This window comes from Dama dama, chromosome 2 (genome assembly GCF_033118175.1).
Source record: "Dama dama isolate Ldn47 chromosome 2, ASM3311817v1, whole genome shotgun sequence".
In the NCBI taxonomy this organism is placed as follows: Eukaryota; Metazoa; Chordata; class Mammalia; order Artiodactyla; family Cervidae; genus Dama; species Dama dama.
The window spans coordinates 25244085-25264083 of record NC_083682.1 but is presented as its reverse complement, the minus strand read 5'-3'; the positions used below and the strand labels follow the sequence as shown (position 1 = coordinate 25264083).

General features: G+C 44.2%; 1 protein-coding gene across 3 annotated transcripts; it reads left to right on the top strand.

The window, feature by feature from the left end:
• The first annotated feature begins 812 nt into the window (after nucleotides 1-812).
• On the top strand, nucleotides 813-18753 carry E2F8 (E2F transcription factor 8). 3 transcript variants are annotated; one of them, XM_061167980.1, is made up of 13 exons: nucleotides 813-1071; nucleotides 2252-2372; nucleotides 4020-4298; nucleotides 4644-4800; nucleotides 6867-7181; nucleotides 7406-7567; nucleotides 9485-9622; nucleotides 11279-11482; nucleotides 11800-11887; nucleotides 12145-12676; nucleotides 16989-17121; nucleotides 17239-17633; nucleotides 18005-18753. In XM_061167980.1, the coding sequence occupies exons 2-13, from the start codon at nucleotides 2358-2360 to the stop codon at nucleotides 18185-18187; spliced, it is 2601 nt and encodes an 866-aa protein (XP_061023963.1). In that variant the 5' UTR covers nucleotides 813-1071; nucleotides 2252-2357; the 3' UTR covers nucleotides 18188-18753. The 3 variants fall into 3 exon arrangements, with proteins under 3 accessions (XP_061023963.1, XP_061023950.1, XP_061023956.1); XM_061167967.1 differs by having other exon boundaries at nucleotides 813-1083; XM_061167973.1 differs by lacking the exon at nucleotides 813-1071 and adding an exon at nucleotides 1534-1921.
• The last annotated feature ends 1246 nt before the right edge of the window (nucleotides 18754-19999 follow it).

Sequence of the window (19999 nt, the reverse complement as noted above, 5' to 3'; positions counted from 1 at the left end):
AAGCGCTAGAAAGCCGAGTAGAGCCAAGCAAGACAACGCGGGCGCAAACAATCCAGGCACAACCAAGGGCAGCGGTGCCGCGCGGCGTCTCAGTCTCCCCATCTGCAAAGCAGAGCATTGGACTAGAGTGTCTCCCAAAACTCCTATTAATCTAGAAGTCAAAAATATTCCATGCTGGAGCTGCCCGAGGCTTGGAAACCGGAAAAAGAGAGGAAAGCGAGGGAAGACGACAGGGAGGCGGGAAGGGAGGAGCCGGTGGGAGACCTGGAGAGGGAAGACAGGGGACGCCCGGAACAGGCTTGGCGGGTTTTTAACCTTACTCCTCCTCCTCCTCCTACACCTGAGTTCTCTCGTTTGGGCCAAGACCCCGCGCCCATCAAATGGGAGCACCAGTTAGCCAAGCTTCTCCCATCACGCCCCAGTTTCTTAGAAGCCATGGGCAGATGGTGGGCAGCACAATAATGCATGCCATGGATGGAAGGGGAAATGGTCCCGGCTGGGGTCTCCAGCACAGGTGAGCGGACCTGGGACTGGGCAGGCCGTGGGACGGACCCAGGATGGGGATTGCGGAGCGTCCGCGTCTCAACCCGCGTGTCCTCGGCTGACTAAACTTAATTTCCCAACTTCGAGCAAGGGGAGGGGGTGTTTGCCCCCCCCCAAAAAAAAAAGTTTCTGAACTTTTCCCCTAACTCTGCCGTGGAGGCGGCACCGGAGGGCGGTGCCTGCACCCTGATTCGCCGCCGGCTCCGGTCTGGAGACTCGGATTGGCGCGCGTGGTCCGGGGCCGGGAAGAGCGGGCGTGGGGGAGGGGAGCGGCCCTCCCCGCCCGCGGGATCGGCTCGCGCCGGGAGCGGGTTAATTTCAAATCGGGGGCTTGACTGCTCCTGGACGGTCACGTCCACTCTGCCCGCCCGCCGGCCCGCCAGTCCCGGTCCGGGCGTTTCCCTCGGGCACCCACCTCAGCGCGGCGTTTAAGGACCGACTGACGGCCCGACACGCGGGCTCCCAGGCCTGAGCGGGGAAGGGGTGCAGAGGCGTCCCCGCTCAGCCCCCATCGGCTCCAAGTGTGAGGTGAACTGACAGGTCAGCGGGGCGCAGAGGGGCGCGGCGCAGGGCCAGACTGGCACCGGGAGAGGGATCGGGAAGGCAGCGGCAGCGGCGGCCGTTTCCCGCCTCTCGCTCCGCCGGGGGCCGTGGAGGGAGGAGCCGAGATCCCGCGCAGAGGGGAGGGGGCGAGTGAGGGGGAGGGGCGGGGACGCCGTGGTTCCGGGCGCGGGTTTGCCCGCGCTCTAGCCCCGCGCAGCTTAAGGGGCGGCGCCGACGATGGGATGGCTTTCCGCGCCAAATTTTTAAATCGAAGGCGGAAGGTCCAGACCCGCCCCTGGCGCCGCCAGCCAATCGCAGGCCTGCAGCCAACGCTCTGATTGGTTGGGAATCGTTGCCCTAGAAACCGCGAGGATGCTGTCCGGGAACTGCCTGACTGGCGGCGCGCGTACTGGGCCCAGGGGGGAGGGGAGTTGGCCTGGAGCTAGGGGAAGCGCGCCGGGCGCGGGAGCCGGTGGCGACTGTACCTGGTTGCCTTGCTGAGCAAATGCAGCCTTCCATGGTAGGGTCCAGGATTGTGGCGTGAACTGGCCACCTGAATAGCAAGTACATTTTTTAAGTCGCAACTTTACAGAAGTCTTAAAAAAGTTTTAATCGGAAGGCGCTCTTTAAATGCCCAGGAGCTTAAGGACTGAATTTGGAAGTTACCTATCAAGCTTTTCCCCCCAAGACTTTGTTGCTGATCCCATGCACGTGTGTGTCAAGGGAGAAATTCAAGCATCTAGATGTAGACTTTTATCCAGATACTTGGGGTTGTAGCTCCTTAGCCGGAACCTGGGCTCATGCGCTTGAGTCCGGAACTCTGATCTGTGAACAGGTGGGTGCTTGTGCTCGCTGGAGTCCATTCGGTGGGGTCCGGAGAATGCTTTGCCCTCTCTTAAGGTGGACGAGGGCTGTCACTGGAATTTCTGTGGGTTGCTTGAAGTCTTACTGACGGCAGATCGGCTTGCTGAAGTAATTTACGGGCGTTTGATGGGCGTCCTTTGCCCTGTGGGGCTATCTCCGGTCGGGAATAAAATGTTAAGTGTAGTTTATCAGTTTTCTTTACCTTAGCCTTTGTTTCAGCAGACTAGCGTCCCGTCAAGGTATTTTCAACAGATCTCCTGCATTTTTCTTTAACTTTTTCTATTTTCTTTTTTTCTTTAAGGATATTAAACTTCTTAACTGGACTACCTGAACTACTTGAACCATCAGGATAAAGAACTCCAGATTTTTCATTTTTAAAGAAACTAAATGTATGAGGAATTTACAGAATGGAGAACGAAAAGGTACTTTTTTAGCTTCAGTATTCATCCTTGTAGTTTTAAATGCAACATTATCCTGATTTTACTGAATAATTTTTCAGTATCCAACATCTTACTAATGCTACATTCTTTTTTGGTTAACCCCTATAAAAACCTAGAAGGAAGGGAAATTTAATTTTTGAAAAGGGGAAATGTTACCCAGGATTAATCTTTCTAGTTTTTAGTGATTTGGTGGAAGTTTCAAAGAGATAAGTAGAGAGAAAAGATATTTTTAAGAATAATAAAAGTTTGTTAGCTGCTTTATGGTATTTCTGAGAATTCTTAAACTGTAAGAATTCAGAAAGGGCATTTGACATGATTTGACATTAGATCTCTTGTTAAGATAATTTTCTACCAAATCACCAGTTTCTTTTAACTATAGGGGCCACTGTCACTGGGGATATCTTGATTGATGTCTAAATACTGATAGGGTTAAAAAATGATATATACAAATTTCCAAAAAATTTTAGATGTAAACAAATAAGAGAACTGCTGTTGCTTCTGACGGTCAGAGGCAAAAGACAGCAGCCCTGAGAAAAATCCCATTCTTGGATCAGAACCTCTCAAGTGTACCATCTCGGTGCACTTACCTGCCATCCCAAGCATTTTCTTTAAAATAGATACAGATGGTGAGAATGTGTGAAGTCGCCAGTGGCCAAAAGTAGAAGAAACATAGTCTCCTTTAGTCTTTAAGGTATATGGAGAAGGCAATGGCAACCCACTCCAGTACTCTTGCCTGGAAAATCCCATGGATGGAGGAGCCTGGTAGGCTGCAGTCCATGGAGTCGCTAAGAGTCGGACATGACTGAAGCAACTTAGCAGCAGCAGCAGCAGTCTTAGGTATGAACTGCTGTTAATTTACCCTCTTACGTCTCAGTGGCAGCCCAGCCTCTGCCAGGAACCAGCTTTGTGGTCTTGGGTTAACTAATTTTACTTCTCTGGGTTCCATTTTCTCCATCTGTAAAGTGAAAAGGGTAAATATTCAGAGAGCAGAATTTTCTGCTTGTAGCCACTCTGGATTTTGCTCCCTAGTGGATTTTGCTAACAAGTCTGACCACATGCTAGCCCTCACCCTGTTTCCTTGGCTCTCTGACTTTTTTTCATCAGTGGTATTTTACTGAGTATCCACTGCATGCAACTGTTGTACTAGGTGTACACATAAGTGAATGGCATATGGTTTCTGCCATGGAGACCTTATACTTACTACAGTGTCATGAGTCAAGTCACTCCAAGGGGTTTGGGGTCACTTAAAATTATCAGTCCTATCAAGAGGAGTTAAGTAAAAGGTATATGGGAACTCTCTGGAGGATCTTTGCAACTCTGAATCTAAAATTATTTCAAAATAAAAAATTTTAAATAGTAAGTCTTAAAGATTTCTTTTTAAATTCTTGGAACATAAGATGAAAATTTTAAATCCATGCATTGTTGCAGAATTAAAAATAGGGAATTTAGCTGTTATGGACAAATGTCAAAGTGATCACTGGAATATAGTCACTAATTTAATCATCTCTTACAACCTCACTGAGCATGTTTCCTAAGTACTATTTCTATTTATACAATTCTTAGAGTCAAAAGCCATCTGATAAATCTTTTTTTTATACTTGATTTAATGATTGACTTGTTTTGAACCAGGAAAATCTCTTTTTCGAGCCACATAAAAGGGGACTGATGAAAACACCTCTGAAAGAATCCACTGCAGCAAATATAGTGTTGGCAGAGATCCAGCCTGACTTTGGCCCTTTAACCACACCCACCAAGCCCCAGGAGATCTCCCAGGGGGAACCGTGGACACCAACAGCCAACCTCAAAATGCTCATCAGTGCCGTGAGCCCCGAGATCCGGAACAGGGATCAGAAAAGGGGTTTGTTTGACAACAGAAACGGATTACCTGAGGTCAAAGATTGTTTACATGTAGGTTGGTTTGCAGAGGACTGGGTGGAAACTGGGGGATTTGGGGAGCTAGGAAGGGGGGTGGCTGTTGAGGAGGCAACTGGCAATATAAAGCGCTATCCCAGTCAGAGCACTGGAAAGGTTTGGACCCCATCAAATACAGCTCTGGGAAATCTGAATCTGTCACTTATTTATGAGCTTCTTCCCTTTCAGATCCTTCAAGCAGTTTATCCTGACTTCTCCCCACTTATCTTCCCAATTTTGCAGCCACTGAAGCAAACTATATATATAAGTGTTAGTCATTGAGTACTAATGCCTCCAATAAATCTTTCTCAATAAGACATTATTTTACATCTTTCTTTGTAGGAACACTTCTCTGGAGATGAATATGAGAAATCCCAACCCAGTCGAAAAGAGAAAAGTTTAGGATTGTTGTGTCATAAGTTTTTAGCTCGATACCCTAACTATCCCAACCCTGCTGTGAATAATGACATCTGTCTTGACGAAGTAGCCGAAGAACTTAGTAAGTATGCAAAGAGCTCGCTGAAATGGTCAGTCATTAAAGGCACCTCACAGACTGAGTCCTTCAGACCCACGCTCCTTCTAGCCAGTGTTTGTAATGACACAAGGCCACACAGAAATTATCCATTTGTCAAGCCCTATTAATTTCAGAATAATAGCATGTAGTTCCCAGTCACATTTAAGTCTTAAAACAGAAGCAGAAAATCACAATGGAGATAGCTCTGACTGCACTGTGAAAGCTCTGAAGCTTTAAAGTAAGGCAACATTGTGTTATGACTTATTTCACAAACAGCTACAACTCTGAACTTGCATCTTGTTTCTCATTGAGGAGCCAGGCTGCCAAATGCTTTCTTCACAGTTGACATGAGGGTCAGCCTCTGGGCATGGGAGCCAAGCTTTAGCCCTCTCTGCCATTCAGCACTTTCTGAATGTTTTGTTTGCCAAAAGTTACTGTATCCCCCTGCCCTCTTTTCCTCCTCTCTTCATGGACTCAAATCTAGTTAGAGCTTAAAAAGGAATCCGTGGCAAATGTGGGATACCTTTGGAGGCATGAAAATACTACGACCTGAATCTGTAAAGAGATATACAGGATATTTTAGTATATAGCTATCACCCCATGAAGGACAGTTTTGCCTTTCTAATACATGTTTATATGTATCAACTTTAAGAAATGCCATTTAGATTCCTCTCTTCACATACACTTCATTATAGCTATAGAGGGTGTACCATTTAATTTAGCAGGTATCTGGATTACCTACTATGGCAGGCAATGTCGTAGCAGCTGGGATAACATCAGTGGACAGAAAGAACAAAGTTCTTGCTCCTGTGGAACCTGCTTTCCAGTGGAGACAATAGACAATATGCAAAGGACATAATAAGTGGGTAATTAGGATGTAAGAAGGTAATGTGTGCTAAAGAAAAGCAAATGCAGACCAGGCTAGATGGAAATCCAGAGTGCTAAGAGTGTGCTCTGTAATTTTAAACTTCATTTTAAATTAAGTAGTTGGGTCAGGCCTTGTTAGGAGGGTGACATCTGAGCAAGGACTCAAGAATAGAGGTGGGGAACCATGAGGACATCTGGGAGAGGGATTCCAGCTGGAAGGAACAGCCTAGCACACAAAGGCCCTCTGGCAAGTTCCAAGAACCAAGGAATCGCAGCACCTTGTACCAATCATATGACAGCCATGTTTGTGTGTGTGTGTTGGGAACTAATATAAGAAATGAAGTGTAGAGGGTGGAATTTAGAGCTCTAAAGACTTGATTTTGCCACTTACTAGCTCTGTGCTCTTAGCTGCTCTTTGAGCAGCTTAACCAGCCTGACCCTCTTATCTCCTCATCATTAAAGCATGGATAATAAGGAGAAGTTTCAAAATGGCAACCTACTCCAGTGCTCTTGCCTGGGAAATCCCATGGACAGAGGAGCCTGGCAGGCTACGGTCCATAGGAGTCCCAAAGAGTTGGACACGACTTAGCAACTAAGTAACTTTCACGCTCAGGATGGATTTTCTAGCTCAAGTCTCCCTTTGAGGAACTGCCTCATTTTGTACTGCTCTGTGTAAAAGTAAAGACTATTGTTAAAGAAATAAAAAAGCATGGATAATAATCACCTACGTCACAAGTTAGGGTAAAATCTTCCTAAACCTGTATGATGCATCAAAGACCCTCAATAAATGTCACCTTTCTAATTTATATTAACTGTACCCTTTGAGAACAGGGGCATGCCTTTCTCATCTTTATACTCTTTAGCATGTGCTATGCTCAGACACTCAGTTGTATTTGACTCTTTTTGACCCTATGGACCATAGCCCACCAAGCTGCTCGGTCCATGGGGATTCTCCAGGCAAGAATACTGGAGTGGGTTGCCATGCTCTCCTCCAGGGGATCTTCCCAACCCAGAGATCGAACCAGGTCTCCCACATTGCAGGCAGATTCTTTACCATCTGAGCCACTAAAGTTATTTAATCCAGAACCTACGGACTAAGAATCCCTGGGGAAAAGAAAGGTATTCGATTCTATCCACATTACAATATCTGATCCTAGTAAGATGCCATTGCTTGTTCTCCGCAGATGTTGAGCGCCGACGCATTTATGATATTGTCAACGTCCTAGAGAGTCTACATATGGTGAGCCGGCTCGCCAAAAACAGGTACACTTGGCACGGGCGACACAACCTCAACCAGACCCTTGGGACTTTGAAAAGCGTCGGGGAGGAGAACAAGTACGCCGAGCAGATTATGATGATCAAAAAGAAAGAATATGAACAAGAGTTTGACTTTAGTAAGAGTTACAGTATAGAGGATCCCATCATCAAATCAAACACTGGCCAAAATGGACACCCAGACATGTGTTTTGTCGAACTCCCTGGAGTGGAATTTCGGGCAGGTGAGAGAGCTGGTATTGAAAAGCTCAGGTGGAAGGGAACCTCTTGGAGGTCTAAAGACCAGGTTCCTTAGGGAACCCAGCTCAAAGCTACTGCTGCTTTTCATATGAAAAAAATGCTGCATGTCAACCGTGGGATCAGGTTGTGGTATTTTTAGCTTTGTTACTTTAGAAAGCCCTTGTCCCTTCATGAATTTTAATTCTCTAATCCTCTTCCTTTTCCAAAGCCTCTGTAAACAGCCGCAAAGACAAGTCTTTAAGAGTGATGAGCCAAAAATTTGTGATGCTGTTTTTGGTGTCAACGCCTCAGATAGTAAGCTTGGAAATTGCTGCCAAGATTTTAATTGGGGAGGACCATGTGGAAGATTTGGATAAAAGCAAGTTTAAAAGTAAGTGGCCCAACTGCCGTGGACTTTTGGACCTACTCTTAAATTACTTTCAAATACATGGGCTATGTAAACAGATCATCTCTAGTTAGGCTATTATATCTTCACTTCTCCCCAGAATTCATGAAGATACTGCTTGAGATAGCTTGTAGGATTCAAAGATATGTATATAGCTACTCTTACCTGACACTTTGATTTATCTACCTCACTTGATACTGTAACACTGCCTCCATTTTACAGCGTCTGAAGTCTAAATAAGCAGTAAAATGGGACTGGAACCCAAGTCTCTGTTCTCTCCACTGACTCTCGTATTTGAGGGTATAAATAACTTCTAACACTGTCTCCAGAAGTGACCCGCAACACAGTGGATTGGACATTTTGAAAGAGTAGTTTTACAGTGTCCCCGCTCTGCACTTACTACCTTAGACAGTTCGAGTCCATAGTGACTTGGCTGGCCCAGGCAACCCAGCCTGTCTAGCATGGTAGGCAAGGCTTGCTGTCTGCCTGAAACCAGAGCCTGACACTCTGTCCTGTGTGCGGACGACCACCATCAGGAGCCATCCCAAGGGCTTGCTCCTGAGAGTCTGCCCCATCTTTAAGCAAGGAGTTACCTAACAGTAGTTGCTCTTCTTTTTACAAGCAGAAATGTTTATTTAAATATTGGATTTTCTTTCACGGCTACTAATTATTTCCAATTCTTAAATAAAACTACTTGATTTCACTATGGGGAAAAAAAAAAAAAGCATGATTTTAGCCAGAATATCTGCTCTCTGTTGGGAAGAAATCATAGATTGGAGTCTTAAAACAGCTCTGCCCTTGCCTCTAGAAAAGACTTTGTAGGAACTGTCCCATGCATACACGAAGAGGAGCAGAGAGAAGGTGTAGAAGGCATTAGCTGACCTCCGAGCAGGGCATTAGGCTAGCCTGGACATGGATCACTTGGGGGACCGGCTGACTGGTGACCCCGAGGCATAGCAGAGGCTGAGGGAATGCCTGGGAGGTGTCATACAGACCCCTTCCCATCCCTGTGAAGCTGTACTGGTCCCATGAAAGTATTGAGACACCTCCAGTTTGATGGTGTCTCCATAAAGACAAAATGAGTAGAGATTAAGGCAGTAAGGCTAGCATTTGGCTTAGGAGATTTGTCATTTCAGAAAACACATCCCAGTCCTACCGATGGGCCACCTGCTTTCTCTGAGTCACCAGTTTTCAGCTCTTTATTTCACTGGTTAGTCACAGCCTTGGAAACTATTCCAGGAACTACACATGTGTAATTTGCTGAATCCCTAGGGAATTCAGAACTTTCTTGCATGGCTGTGAAGGCGGGGCTCAATCTGCAGCTTTGTACTATAAGCTAAAGTAAAGGCAGACTTCTGTAGAAGAGCTTTTCATGATATGTAAGACTTACAGAATTAGCAAATCTATGCTTTGCGTATACATATGGACAGTATACATGTTTATAAATTTTGATAGGTATAAAAATTTTCCATGCTTGTGAAATACATTTATTTTCACAAATTATCAGAAGCTGGAAAATAATACATTTATCATTGATTATTTCTATTTGTTCCTAAAATTCTGAATCCTCATTAGGAGATGCCCAGCAGTGGTAACTTTTTATTAGAAAATCTGTAACATGTTTCCCAATAGGGTGATCCAATTGAGTCATTTTTCCTTTTTCAACGTGTGCTTTTGTTTCAAAATCCAGTATCAGCAGTAATTGAGTCTCAATATTTAAAACTTTTTTGTTTTAATTAAAGCAGTATCACTATAATAACTCAAGAAAAGTCACATTTTTCTCTGACATTGATGGTTAGGATAGCTCTTTGAGTGTACACTGTACTCGTGAAGTCCTTAGGAAGCAAAGTCCTTTGATCTTTCATTATTCCATTAAGTGATATATATACTTTTTTCCCCCAGCAAAAATTAGGAGGTTGTATGATATAGCTAATGTTCTGAGTAGCCTGGATCTTATCAAGAAAGTTCATGTTACAGAGGAAAGAGGCCGAAAACCAGCTTTTAAATGGACAGGCCCAGAAATCAGTCCAAAGCCTAGTGGTATGTATTTATTTCCTTTTATTCATTGCTTCATTACTTTGAATTAATGCACATTTAGAAATATACTTCCTTTCTCTTCCTACCCTTACTCCCACATGGGAAGAGCATATATAAGTGACTGAAAAGACAAAGATGAGCACCAATATGGACAGCCTGGCCCTTGGTTCCGTCAGTAACTCAAGGTCCATAACCATCACACCCCTGTGTAGGAGGCAAAATCTGTGTGTAAAAGAATTTGACAAAGTTGAAACAGAGCCTCTGCATGTGGAGAATATGAAATGGATTCACTCCAGAATGAATATTCTGTCTCCATCTCAACTCTGGGATTCTTACCTTTTGTGTTCTACCAAGACCCCACACACAGAAGTTCTGGAAAATGGCAAGAACACAGGCCACGGAAGCAGAGGGGAAGCTTAGGTTCCAGTCCCAAGTCTGTCACTTATTCCAGCTGTGTGGCCTTGGGCAGGTGACTTCTGTAAGACTGCTTCCTCACCCCTAGTAGAAAGAACGACAGCGCCTTTGCGAGGTTATTGTGGTTTTGGATATAACCTCAATGAGAGGTCCTTCAGTGCAGGGGTTTGGAGGACAGGCTCTGGGCTAGACTGATCAAGTTCATATCCCAGGCCCACGTTCTTCTAGCTGAGAGACCCCGAAACAGTTAGTTAATGTCTGAAACGTCTCCGAAATGAGGGTGCATTTCCTGAGAAGTACCTGCCTGAGTTGTGGAGAGTATCTTAGTCTGTTCAGGCTGCCACAACAGAGTACCATCGACTCGGTGGCTGATAAACAATATATTTACTTCTCATAGTTCTGGAGGCTTGGAAGTCCAAGATCAAGTTGCTGGCAGAATCAGTGTCTGGTGAGGACCTGCTTTCTAGACTTTTCTAGTCTTTTCATAGTAACCTCACATAGTGGAAGAAGACTAGAGAGCTCTGTGGAGTCCCTTTTATAAGAACACTAATCCTATTCAAGAGGGTTCCACCCTCATGAACATCTCCCAAAGGCCCCACCTCCCAGTACCATCACATTGGACAACAGGTTTCAACATGTGAATTTGGGGAGAGGGGATGGGGCAGGGGATGCGAACATTCAGTCCATAGCAGGGAGGGTCACCCTATTTCATCAGATGAAGTCTCCACTGATTCTGAGATACCCGATGTTTTATATTTCAATAAGAAATAAAAACCACTAACAGTCACCCTGAGAGCATACCACTGGTTGTAAGATGACAAAGTCTTTCAGAGATGTTAAAGTGAATTATTATCTCAGAATTCATTCAGAATAAGATGAACAAGTTTTTTTAGGTAAAGCCCTTGAAATGGTATCTGGCACATAGTAGGCACATAACTGTTGCCACTTTAATCTGAAATCATTTTAGAAGCATTGCCAGGTGGCTCAGTGGTAAAGAACCCATCTACGAATGCAGGAGACACAGGAGATGCCAGTTCGATCCCTGAGTCAGGAAGATCCCCTGGAGGAGGAAATGGCAAGTGTTCTTGCCTGGAGAATCCCTATGAACAGAGGAACCTGGCGGGCTACAGTCCATAGGGTCGCACAGAGTTGGACATAACTGAGCAAGTGCACACTCACTGACCTCATACCCCAGAAGGAGGCTGAACCACTCATGTCTTAACACATTGCCCTTTCCTGTTTCAGGTCTCAGCCCAGTCCTTCCTTTTGCTGCCTCTGATTTGGAAGCAAGGCGGTCTTCAAAAGAGAACTGTGCCAAAAACCTCTTTTCCACACGTGGGAAACCAAACTTCACTCGACACCCATCTCTCATCAAACTGGTAAAGAGCATAGAGAGTGACCGGAGAAAGATAAATTCTGCTCCCAGTAGCCCTATCAAAACCCACAAAGGTATGTTTGCTATCATGTCAGGGCTCTGCTTGAAAGAATCCCTCTCCATCTGACTTTTAGCTTCCTTGATCCCTCCTCGGGACTTGCTAGAGAATTGTTTGTTTCCATAGTCCCAAACACACTTGAAACCCAACTTACATATGAATTAAAGGATAAAATGTGAATTGTGGGGTTTATCATTTAATTACTGTGTGATTTGGGGGAGGAGGGCAGTGCAATTTTTCTGTTCCTTTGACCTCAGTGATGTTTCATTTGTGTGAAGATTCATTCTTTTGCTTTGACCAACTCCCTACCCCACCTTCTTTTTATTTTACCAGCTGAGAGCTCTCAGAATTCTGCACCTTTCCCGAGTAAAATGGCTCAGCTCGCAGCTATCTGCAAAATGCAGTTAGAAGAGCAATCAAGGTAGGTGGGCAACGCTCTTCAGTAACAGGATGCATTACTTTACATTTCATCATTAGGATTACTTATTTCATGTAAGAATAGGCAATAACCTTGGAAACTGGTGAGAGAATCATCTCTAACTCATAATGTGGAATCATGACAGAAACTATCTGCTAGTTTCATAAAAGCGTAGCTTCAATCTGGGGCAATCTAAAATGGTAGAACGTTTTAGAGAACATGTGTTTCCATTGTCTCATGTTTTCAATCTTGTCTTTTAGTGAACCCAGAAAGAAAGTGAAGGTACAGCTGGTAGGATCTGGGCACTGCAAACCTGTGGCCCCTCTGGACACTCCAGCAAATGCCGAGCTAGAGATGACAGCACCGTCCCTCATCCAGCCCCTGGGGGTGGTCCCCCTCCTCCCCAGCCCGTTGTCACCGGCAGTGCCCGTGATCCTACCTCAGGCCCCTTCAGGCCCATCGTATGCCATCTACTTGCAGCCTGCCCAGGCCCAAACTCTAACGCCACCCCCAGGCCTGAGCCCCACGGTCTGCCCCACCACCTCTTCTAACGCTATGAGGTCAAAAGACTCCGCTGATACCACCGGTGAGAATGCAGACAGTGACTCCCCAAAGTCCAGTGCATCCACCAGGCCTGGAAGTTTGCTGCCCGGGCTGGAGAGACAAGGTGCAAAGAACCGAGAGAGGGAGTCAGCTGGAGAAAAAGGCTCAAAGAGGGCGAGTGTGCTCGAGGACAGTGGTTCCAAAAAGAAATTTAAAGAAGACTCGAAAGCTCCTGAAAATGTCTCCACAGTGAGTACAGCCTTGAACTGTGCAAAGCTTTAGGTACTCCCCAGTTAATTAGGAGGGACTCTGCTGGCTCGTGATTTACCAGAGCAAAAAGCAGTCTCCCAGAAAACAGGCGAACTGTTCCTTAGCGTCCCATAATCCAAACAAGGCCTCAGACAGCTAATCCCCTGACTGGGATGGCGGCAGGGGCATTTTTAACCTTTGGAGGAAGGGATTATCTGCTCTCTTTTTAAAGCACCGTGGGTGGTTGTCCTTAAGTCCATTTCTCTGTCCCCCACTGGAATGCAAACACCTGCCATGAAAGTCTTAAATAATTTACAAGCAGACGTGACCCCAAATGAATGGATGGACGCATAGGGTTCCTCTAACTCCTGCTTTCTGAGTCATTACTTGATATTTGTTTGACGTCATGTAAGTGGTATCTGTGGCCTAGCAGAGAAATGGCTCCCCCCTGTTTTTACTTTCTTCGTCAAATTTAAACCAAAATTTCCATGTTGTGCAAAAAGAAACATCAGACTTAGCTTGGCAAGGTTTAGGTGTATTTGATGCATTGGTATCTAGATGTTTTGATGTTCTAGACAGTTTTTTCCTGGATGGAGTTTAATTCAGGAAGGAAAGAACGTGTATTGGCTGCCTACCCACATGCTAGATGGCAGAAGTGTTAAGCACTTTTGCATACGTTATCTCATTTTCCACTCTCGGGACAACTGTATATGAAAGACAGCATCACCAAATAAACAAACATCACTAAACATGGAAGCAGAAGTTAATCTCTCATTTTATCCCTGCTGTTAACTCAGGTTACTTTACTTCTCTACGTCTTATTTTCCCACATCTATAAAGAATTTGTTCTGCCAGTTTTTCCTGATTGTCTACTGGGTATGAAGCACTGGTGCTCCGGATCAAATCAGCACCTGCCTTTGGGGATGATTGCTTTTGAGAACTTGCCCCAGGGCCTTATTACAGTTTTTGTGAGGTTAAGTGAATTTATGACATGATGATATACATAAAGGGGTTTGTGATCCTTTCAAGGCACTATAGAAGCTGAAGGGTATTATCTGTAACTGTTGTTGTTAAGGAGGCTTTAGAGTCTGTCAGATCTTCCCTGAGGATGGCCTCCTAGTAACCATTCAAAACATCCATTATCTTAGCATAGTATCATTTTGCATTTAATACACATGCTAGGGGGAAAATCACAAGGCTTCAGCTTGATTTGATTTTCTGGGAGGTCCATAATCTCTTTGGGGCAGTGGGTATGATTTAATAATGGTCTCCTGTTGCTCACTTAGTTATTCAGGATTAGGGTTTTCACTGGATAGATTCCTCACACCCACTTCTCTTCTTTTCATCTCTGACTTCATTTTGACCATTTCTTCTTAGCATGGACTGAGCAGCACAAAGAAAGGGAGAGATTCACGTGTTAATTCTTTCAACAAACATTTACTGAGAATCTACACTTCTAGGGGTGGAGAGAAGAAAGTATACAAACAAACGCAAGCATATCAGATAGTGAATAATAAGAAATATGGTGAAAACAAAAGAGGATAGTGTCCTAGGAAGAGGGGTAGGAGTGTTCATATTGTCTGGGTGAGAAGACGTACAAGTAATATGTCCAATTATTTTCATCCTGCTACTTTAATAGTTCTAATTTTAAAAAAGGAATTGGCATTATAGATGAAACAATTTTGTGATGAATATAGTTTATAGGAAAAGGAAAAGGAATTATTATTAGAGTTTTGCTGGAGATTTGAAGAGAGTTAAACCAGAAAACATTGTACTATAAGATGCCAAAGAGCAGCTGTTGGTAAAACACCTAAATCTACCCCTTGAAAATTCTCTATTCCTGCAGCCTTCAAGGAACCTGCTAGTAAAGATATTGAACAGAACCAAGCATCTAAGAAACAAAATTGAAAGTTTGTGGTACCCCTTAGCACTGGGGATTCTGACCGCACCTATTAACAGCTAGATCAAAACATAGGCCGTTGTTTTGACAGCGGTGAGAAGAAAGATCTGCAGGGAGATGAAAGGTGGGCCTCTGGTTTACAAGAGCTGCTTTTCACTTTTACCAGTCCTGTTCCTGCTAAGACCGATCAGACTTTGCAGGCGGCTCAGCCACCCATGTAGGCTTTGTTGGAAAAGTACTGTGATGAGCAGGCGTGCTGCAGACACACACAGCCCAACACTCTGGCCATTTCTGTGTGGAATGTAACTTTATTCCCTAAAGCTTTTTCTGCATGATATTTGGACATCTAATATGAATTAATCAGTTCTCTAATCTGTCATTTTTGAAACCTGGTATCCTGCCCTTTCATTTGTATATTATAAAAGTGTTTGCTTGGTATCATTGAAACCTAAAGTACTAGGGGGAATAAAGATCTATAGTTGTATAATTCCTTTATTCCAAATCAGGAGTCAGCAAACTTTTCTGTACAGATTATGTGGTTTAGTCACTAAGTCATGTCTGACTCTTTGCGACCCCATGGACTGTAGTCTGCCAGGCTCCTCTGTCCATGGAATTCTCCAGACAAGAATACTGCAGTAGGTTGCCATTTCCATCTCCAGGTGATCTTCCTGACCCAGGGATTGAACCCACATCTCCTGCATTGCAGGCAGTCTCTTGTATTTCAGGTGGATTCTCTACCAACTGAGCCACAAGGGAAGCTTTCTGTAAAGGGCCAGAGAGTAAATGCTTTTGGCTCTGTGGGCCATAAGGTTTCTGTTACACCTATTCAACTCTGCCATTGTAAAAATTTTTTAAAAAGTAGGAATGCATCTGCAGACAATATGTAAATGAATGGGCATGGCTATATTCCAGTACAATTTTATTTGCAAAAACAGCCAAGAGGCTATATTTGGGCCTGTGGTTTGACATTCCCTTTCTCTAATCAACATTTCTTAACATGTTTTTTTTTTCCCTTAAATACCAATATTACCAAACATTTAGTTGCTGAATAGCCTGGGAAGTGTTATATGATGAACACTCTCTTGGAGATTCACATTGTATGCCATCATGAAAGTCCCTTAGAAATTATGTCATAAAGATTCCATTTTCCTTTGTTGAATTCAGCATTTCCCCAAACATAATTTAACTATGATTCAAGTAGTACCTACTTGCATCCCATAGAAAGAACTAGAGTCCCTCAGAAAAGTCTCTGGGAAATACCATCCCACATAATTCAAGGACAATCACATAATAACCCAGCAGTGCCACTACGGTATCTGGCTGCATTCAGCTTGTTCTGACAGCACCACATCATACCGAGAATTCTGGAAACAGACTTAGGATGTTGAGGGTAGTGGGGAGTGCTAGGTAAATCTTGCCCTTAAGCAAACTCAGTGCTAACTTTAGGACACTTCCTAAGACCCCAGCTGGCATTTAAGAAACATGTGGTTATTCAGGACAACTGTTGGGATGGGAAGGAGGGATACTGTCTTCAAAGAGCCATAGAGCTGGCCTGCCGTGGCCCATTCCAGTGGAGGCTTTGGTCTGATGAGACAAACAACCACCAAGGGATATTAGTCCCAGAAGAGGCATGTGGTCATTTTTCTTCCTGTTGTTTTTGTTCAGTCACTTACTTGTGTCCGACTCTTTACAACCCCATGGACTACAGCACACCAGAATTCTCTGTCCTTCACCATCTCCCAAAGCTTTCTCAAACTCATGTCCATCGAGTTGGTGATGCTATCCAATCATCTCGTCCTCTGTTGTCCCCTTCTCCTCCTGCCTTCAACCTTTCCTAGTATCAGGGTCTTTTCTAATGAGTCCGTTCTTTGCATCAGGTGGCCAAAGTATCGGAGCTTCAGCTTCAGCATCAGTCCTTCTAATGAATATTCAGGATTGATTTCCTTTAAGATTGACTAGTTTGTCTCACCACAAAGAAGGCTGAGCGCCTTCTTTGGAAGAAGGAAAGGATGGGAGAGTGAAGTGATTAAAGGCCTGCCTTCCTTGCAAACCCAGGAAGACTGCTCAAGGGACTCTCAAGAGTCTACTCCAACACCAAAAGTTCAAAAGCATCAATTCTTTGGTGCTTTCTCAGCCTTCTTTATGGTCCAGCTCTCACATCCATACATGACTACTAGGAAAACAATAGCTTTGACTAGACAGACCTTTGTCTGCAAAGTAATGTCTCTGCTTTTTAATATGCTGTCTAGGTTTGTCATAGCTTTTCTTCCAAGGGGCAAGCGTCTTTTAATTTCATGTCTGCAGTCACCATCTACAGTGATTATGAAGCTCAAGAAAATAAAGTCTGTCACTTTTTCCATTGTTTCTTTCTGTATTCATGTGTAAAATAAACCCTTCCTCTTTGTTTTCTAGACCTTGTTCCCATCAGGATACCTAATCCCTCTCACCCAGTGCTCAACCCTGGGGGCAGAGCCCATTCTGTCTAGTAATGAAAGCTCAGGTACACTTTCCCCAAATCACAGGATCTACAGCTCCCCGATTGCAGGTGAGTGTACTTAAAAACATCTTTCAAACACAGTCATTCTCAAGCTCACTTGAGCCTTATATACTTCTTGGACAAATGCCTGTGCTTTTAAGATATTCTCCTGCCTTTTCTTTCCAGGTGTTATTCCAGTGACATCATCTGAACTCACTGCTGTTAATTTTCCCTCTTTTCATGTAACACCTTTGAAGCTAATGGTCTCACCAACTTCCATGGCAGCCGTCCCTGTTGGGAACAGCCCGGCTCTCTCTTCGAGCCACCCAGTTCCCATCCAGAACCCGAGCTCAGCCATTGTAAACTTCACCCTGCAGCACTTGGGCCTCATCTCCCCCGGGGTGCAGGTGTCTGCCAGCCCCACACCCGGAACCGCTGCCGTGTCGCCAAGAATAGAGGCTGTTAGTGTCACACCCGAACATGCAGGCTCTCAGCAAGGAAGGGCCACCAAGTATGACGCGTCCATCCTGAGCCAGAACCAACCAAACGGACAATCAGCTGTAGGGACAGGGGCACAACAGGTGAGAATGTGTCCATTCATTGATGTTTTTTTCTCTTTCAGTTCTTAGGTCCCAAATATCAGTATCATGGGAGACTGACTTTTGCTTTCGGACAAGGAAAGGATGGGAGAAGGAAATGCTTAAAGGCCTGCCTTCCTTGTAAATCCAGCAAGAGTGCTCAAGGAGTCCAGATTATGGGGTTATCATGAGCTTTTTCCCCCCTTAACAAAAATAGTTGAGAGTGTGAAACTCAGGCAGACTCACTTAGTAGATTTCAGGGCATTCAAGGTTCCCATCATGTGACACGTCCTTCCAGTCCACTTTGCTGAGTTTGCCAGGACATGTACCTGTCTGTCTGGGTCTGACTTTTCCCCATTCTTCTTTCCAATCAGCCTGTTCCTGTGACACCCAAAGGGTCCCAGCCAGTGGCCGAAAGCTTCTTCCGTACTCCAGGTGGACCAACAAAGCCAACAGGCTCCACCTGCATGGATTTTGATGGTGCTAATCACACCTCTGTAGGAACTCTCTTCATCCCACAGCGAAAACTGGAAGTCTCAACAGAGGATGTCCATTAATTGACATATTTGGCTTCGTTTAATCTTCTGAAGAGTTGTTAACAGAGAAGATGGCCTCAGACTGATTTGGAGAACACGTTCTCTGAAAATACTGTAAATACGTTGAGGGTTTACTTAATTGCAAAACCGACACTTATTTTCATACTTAAATATATATATATCCACACAGACATATAAATATATATTTGTATTAAGCTAAGTTCAGCCATCAGTCCTACAAAATAAAATGTTGAACTAAGGTATATTAACTTCTGGGGGAAGGGGTTCGTTTTTTTCAGCTGTGCCTATCCTATTATGCCAAGTAACTGTGTTACTTCCCTTTGGGTGAACCTGTGACAGGCCTAACACAGCGCTCTCTTCAACTTTGCACAAAGAAAACGCTGTGATGTATAATGTATTTTTAAATGGGAGGACTGTAGCTATATTTTTTTGTAATTTCTTTCCGCTGTTGTTGCAGTATGTCTTTTTGTAAAGTTCGCAACAATCCTTAATCAAGTCTATGGAAAAATTATTTATAAAATGTATTTTTAATCATAAGTTGTTCAAATTAAAACTTTTCTAAAATGTATTTAACATCTTCATTTGGCCTGTTGGAAGAAAGTCTTGGTATGGAGCATGCATCCTGGTTCCCCTCTTAGATATGCCAAGCTTATCACCTATGTTCTTCCCCTCTTTTGATCCTGCATATGGCTCCACTTTTACAGAAGTGAGAATGGCTTCAGAGAAGCTGCTGCTTGGCCAAGGACAACCAGCTTAGTCCTGTGTGCTTTCCACCACACCCTGGGAGGTTGGAAATGAGAGGTGGGAGTCGGGGTGCTCCCTGCCCTACCCTGGCATGGCCAGCATCCACCCCGGGCCTCCCACTGTCAATAGAAGAGGGGCTGCAGCTACACAGTCCTCTTTCCAAATGGCCCAGCTCCAGGGATGGGCAAATAGGATTCTGATTTCGAATCCTATACACACAAGGAATTACCGCATCAAACCCTCCATGAGCTTCAAGAGAAGGAATGAGCTACAATGTGTTCAGCATGCATTTTCTTGATCCTCTGGTTATGTGATGAATTGTACCTTAAGAATTGACACGTGCCTTCTCTGGTTGGGGTTCTTAAAGGATCATCATAACATCTATTTCCTGCATGTTTACTAAGTGCCAGGCATCACCTTACACATTCTAAAGGCATTACCTCTACAGGCTAGTATGACAAGGTCACTGAGGCTACCAGAGATTCAAGCAGCAAGTCCAGGGTCACACTGCAAGTTTATGCAAGGACTTAACCCATGTCTTTATCCATTTATTACCCATCTGCCTCCAGATGTGTACCCAGCAGCTCCAGGAGAACCAGGCACATCATTTCAGAGTAATCTGAATGTTTATAAACTCACCCCTTTCAAATACATTTTGTTTGAACAACCAAGTACAGCTAAGAGGGCAGATTTTCTTTCATTTTTTTTAATTTTTATTGACGTATAGTTGACCTCCAATGTTGTGTTAGTTTCAGGTGTATAGCAAAGTGTATCAGTTTTACATACGCATTGTTGTTCAGTCGCTAAGTCATTTCCAACTCTTTCATTCCTTCCAATGAATATTCAGCCGTGACACCTTGACTACAGCCTTATAAGAAAACCCATCTAAGCCATTTGCAGACTCCTGACCCACAGAAACTAAGAGATAATAAATTCACACTGTTTGAAGACACTAAGTTTGCAGTGATATTGTCATGCAGCAGTAGATAACCAACACAGCTACATAACCCACTGGTCTTCATAGATGTCTTTTTCCAGTTTATCTTATTATTGTTCACTGGTTTTATA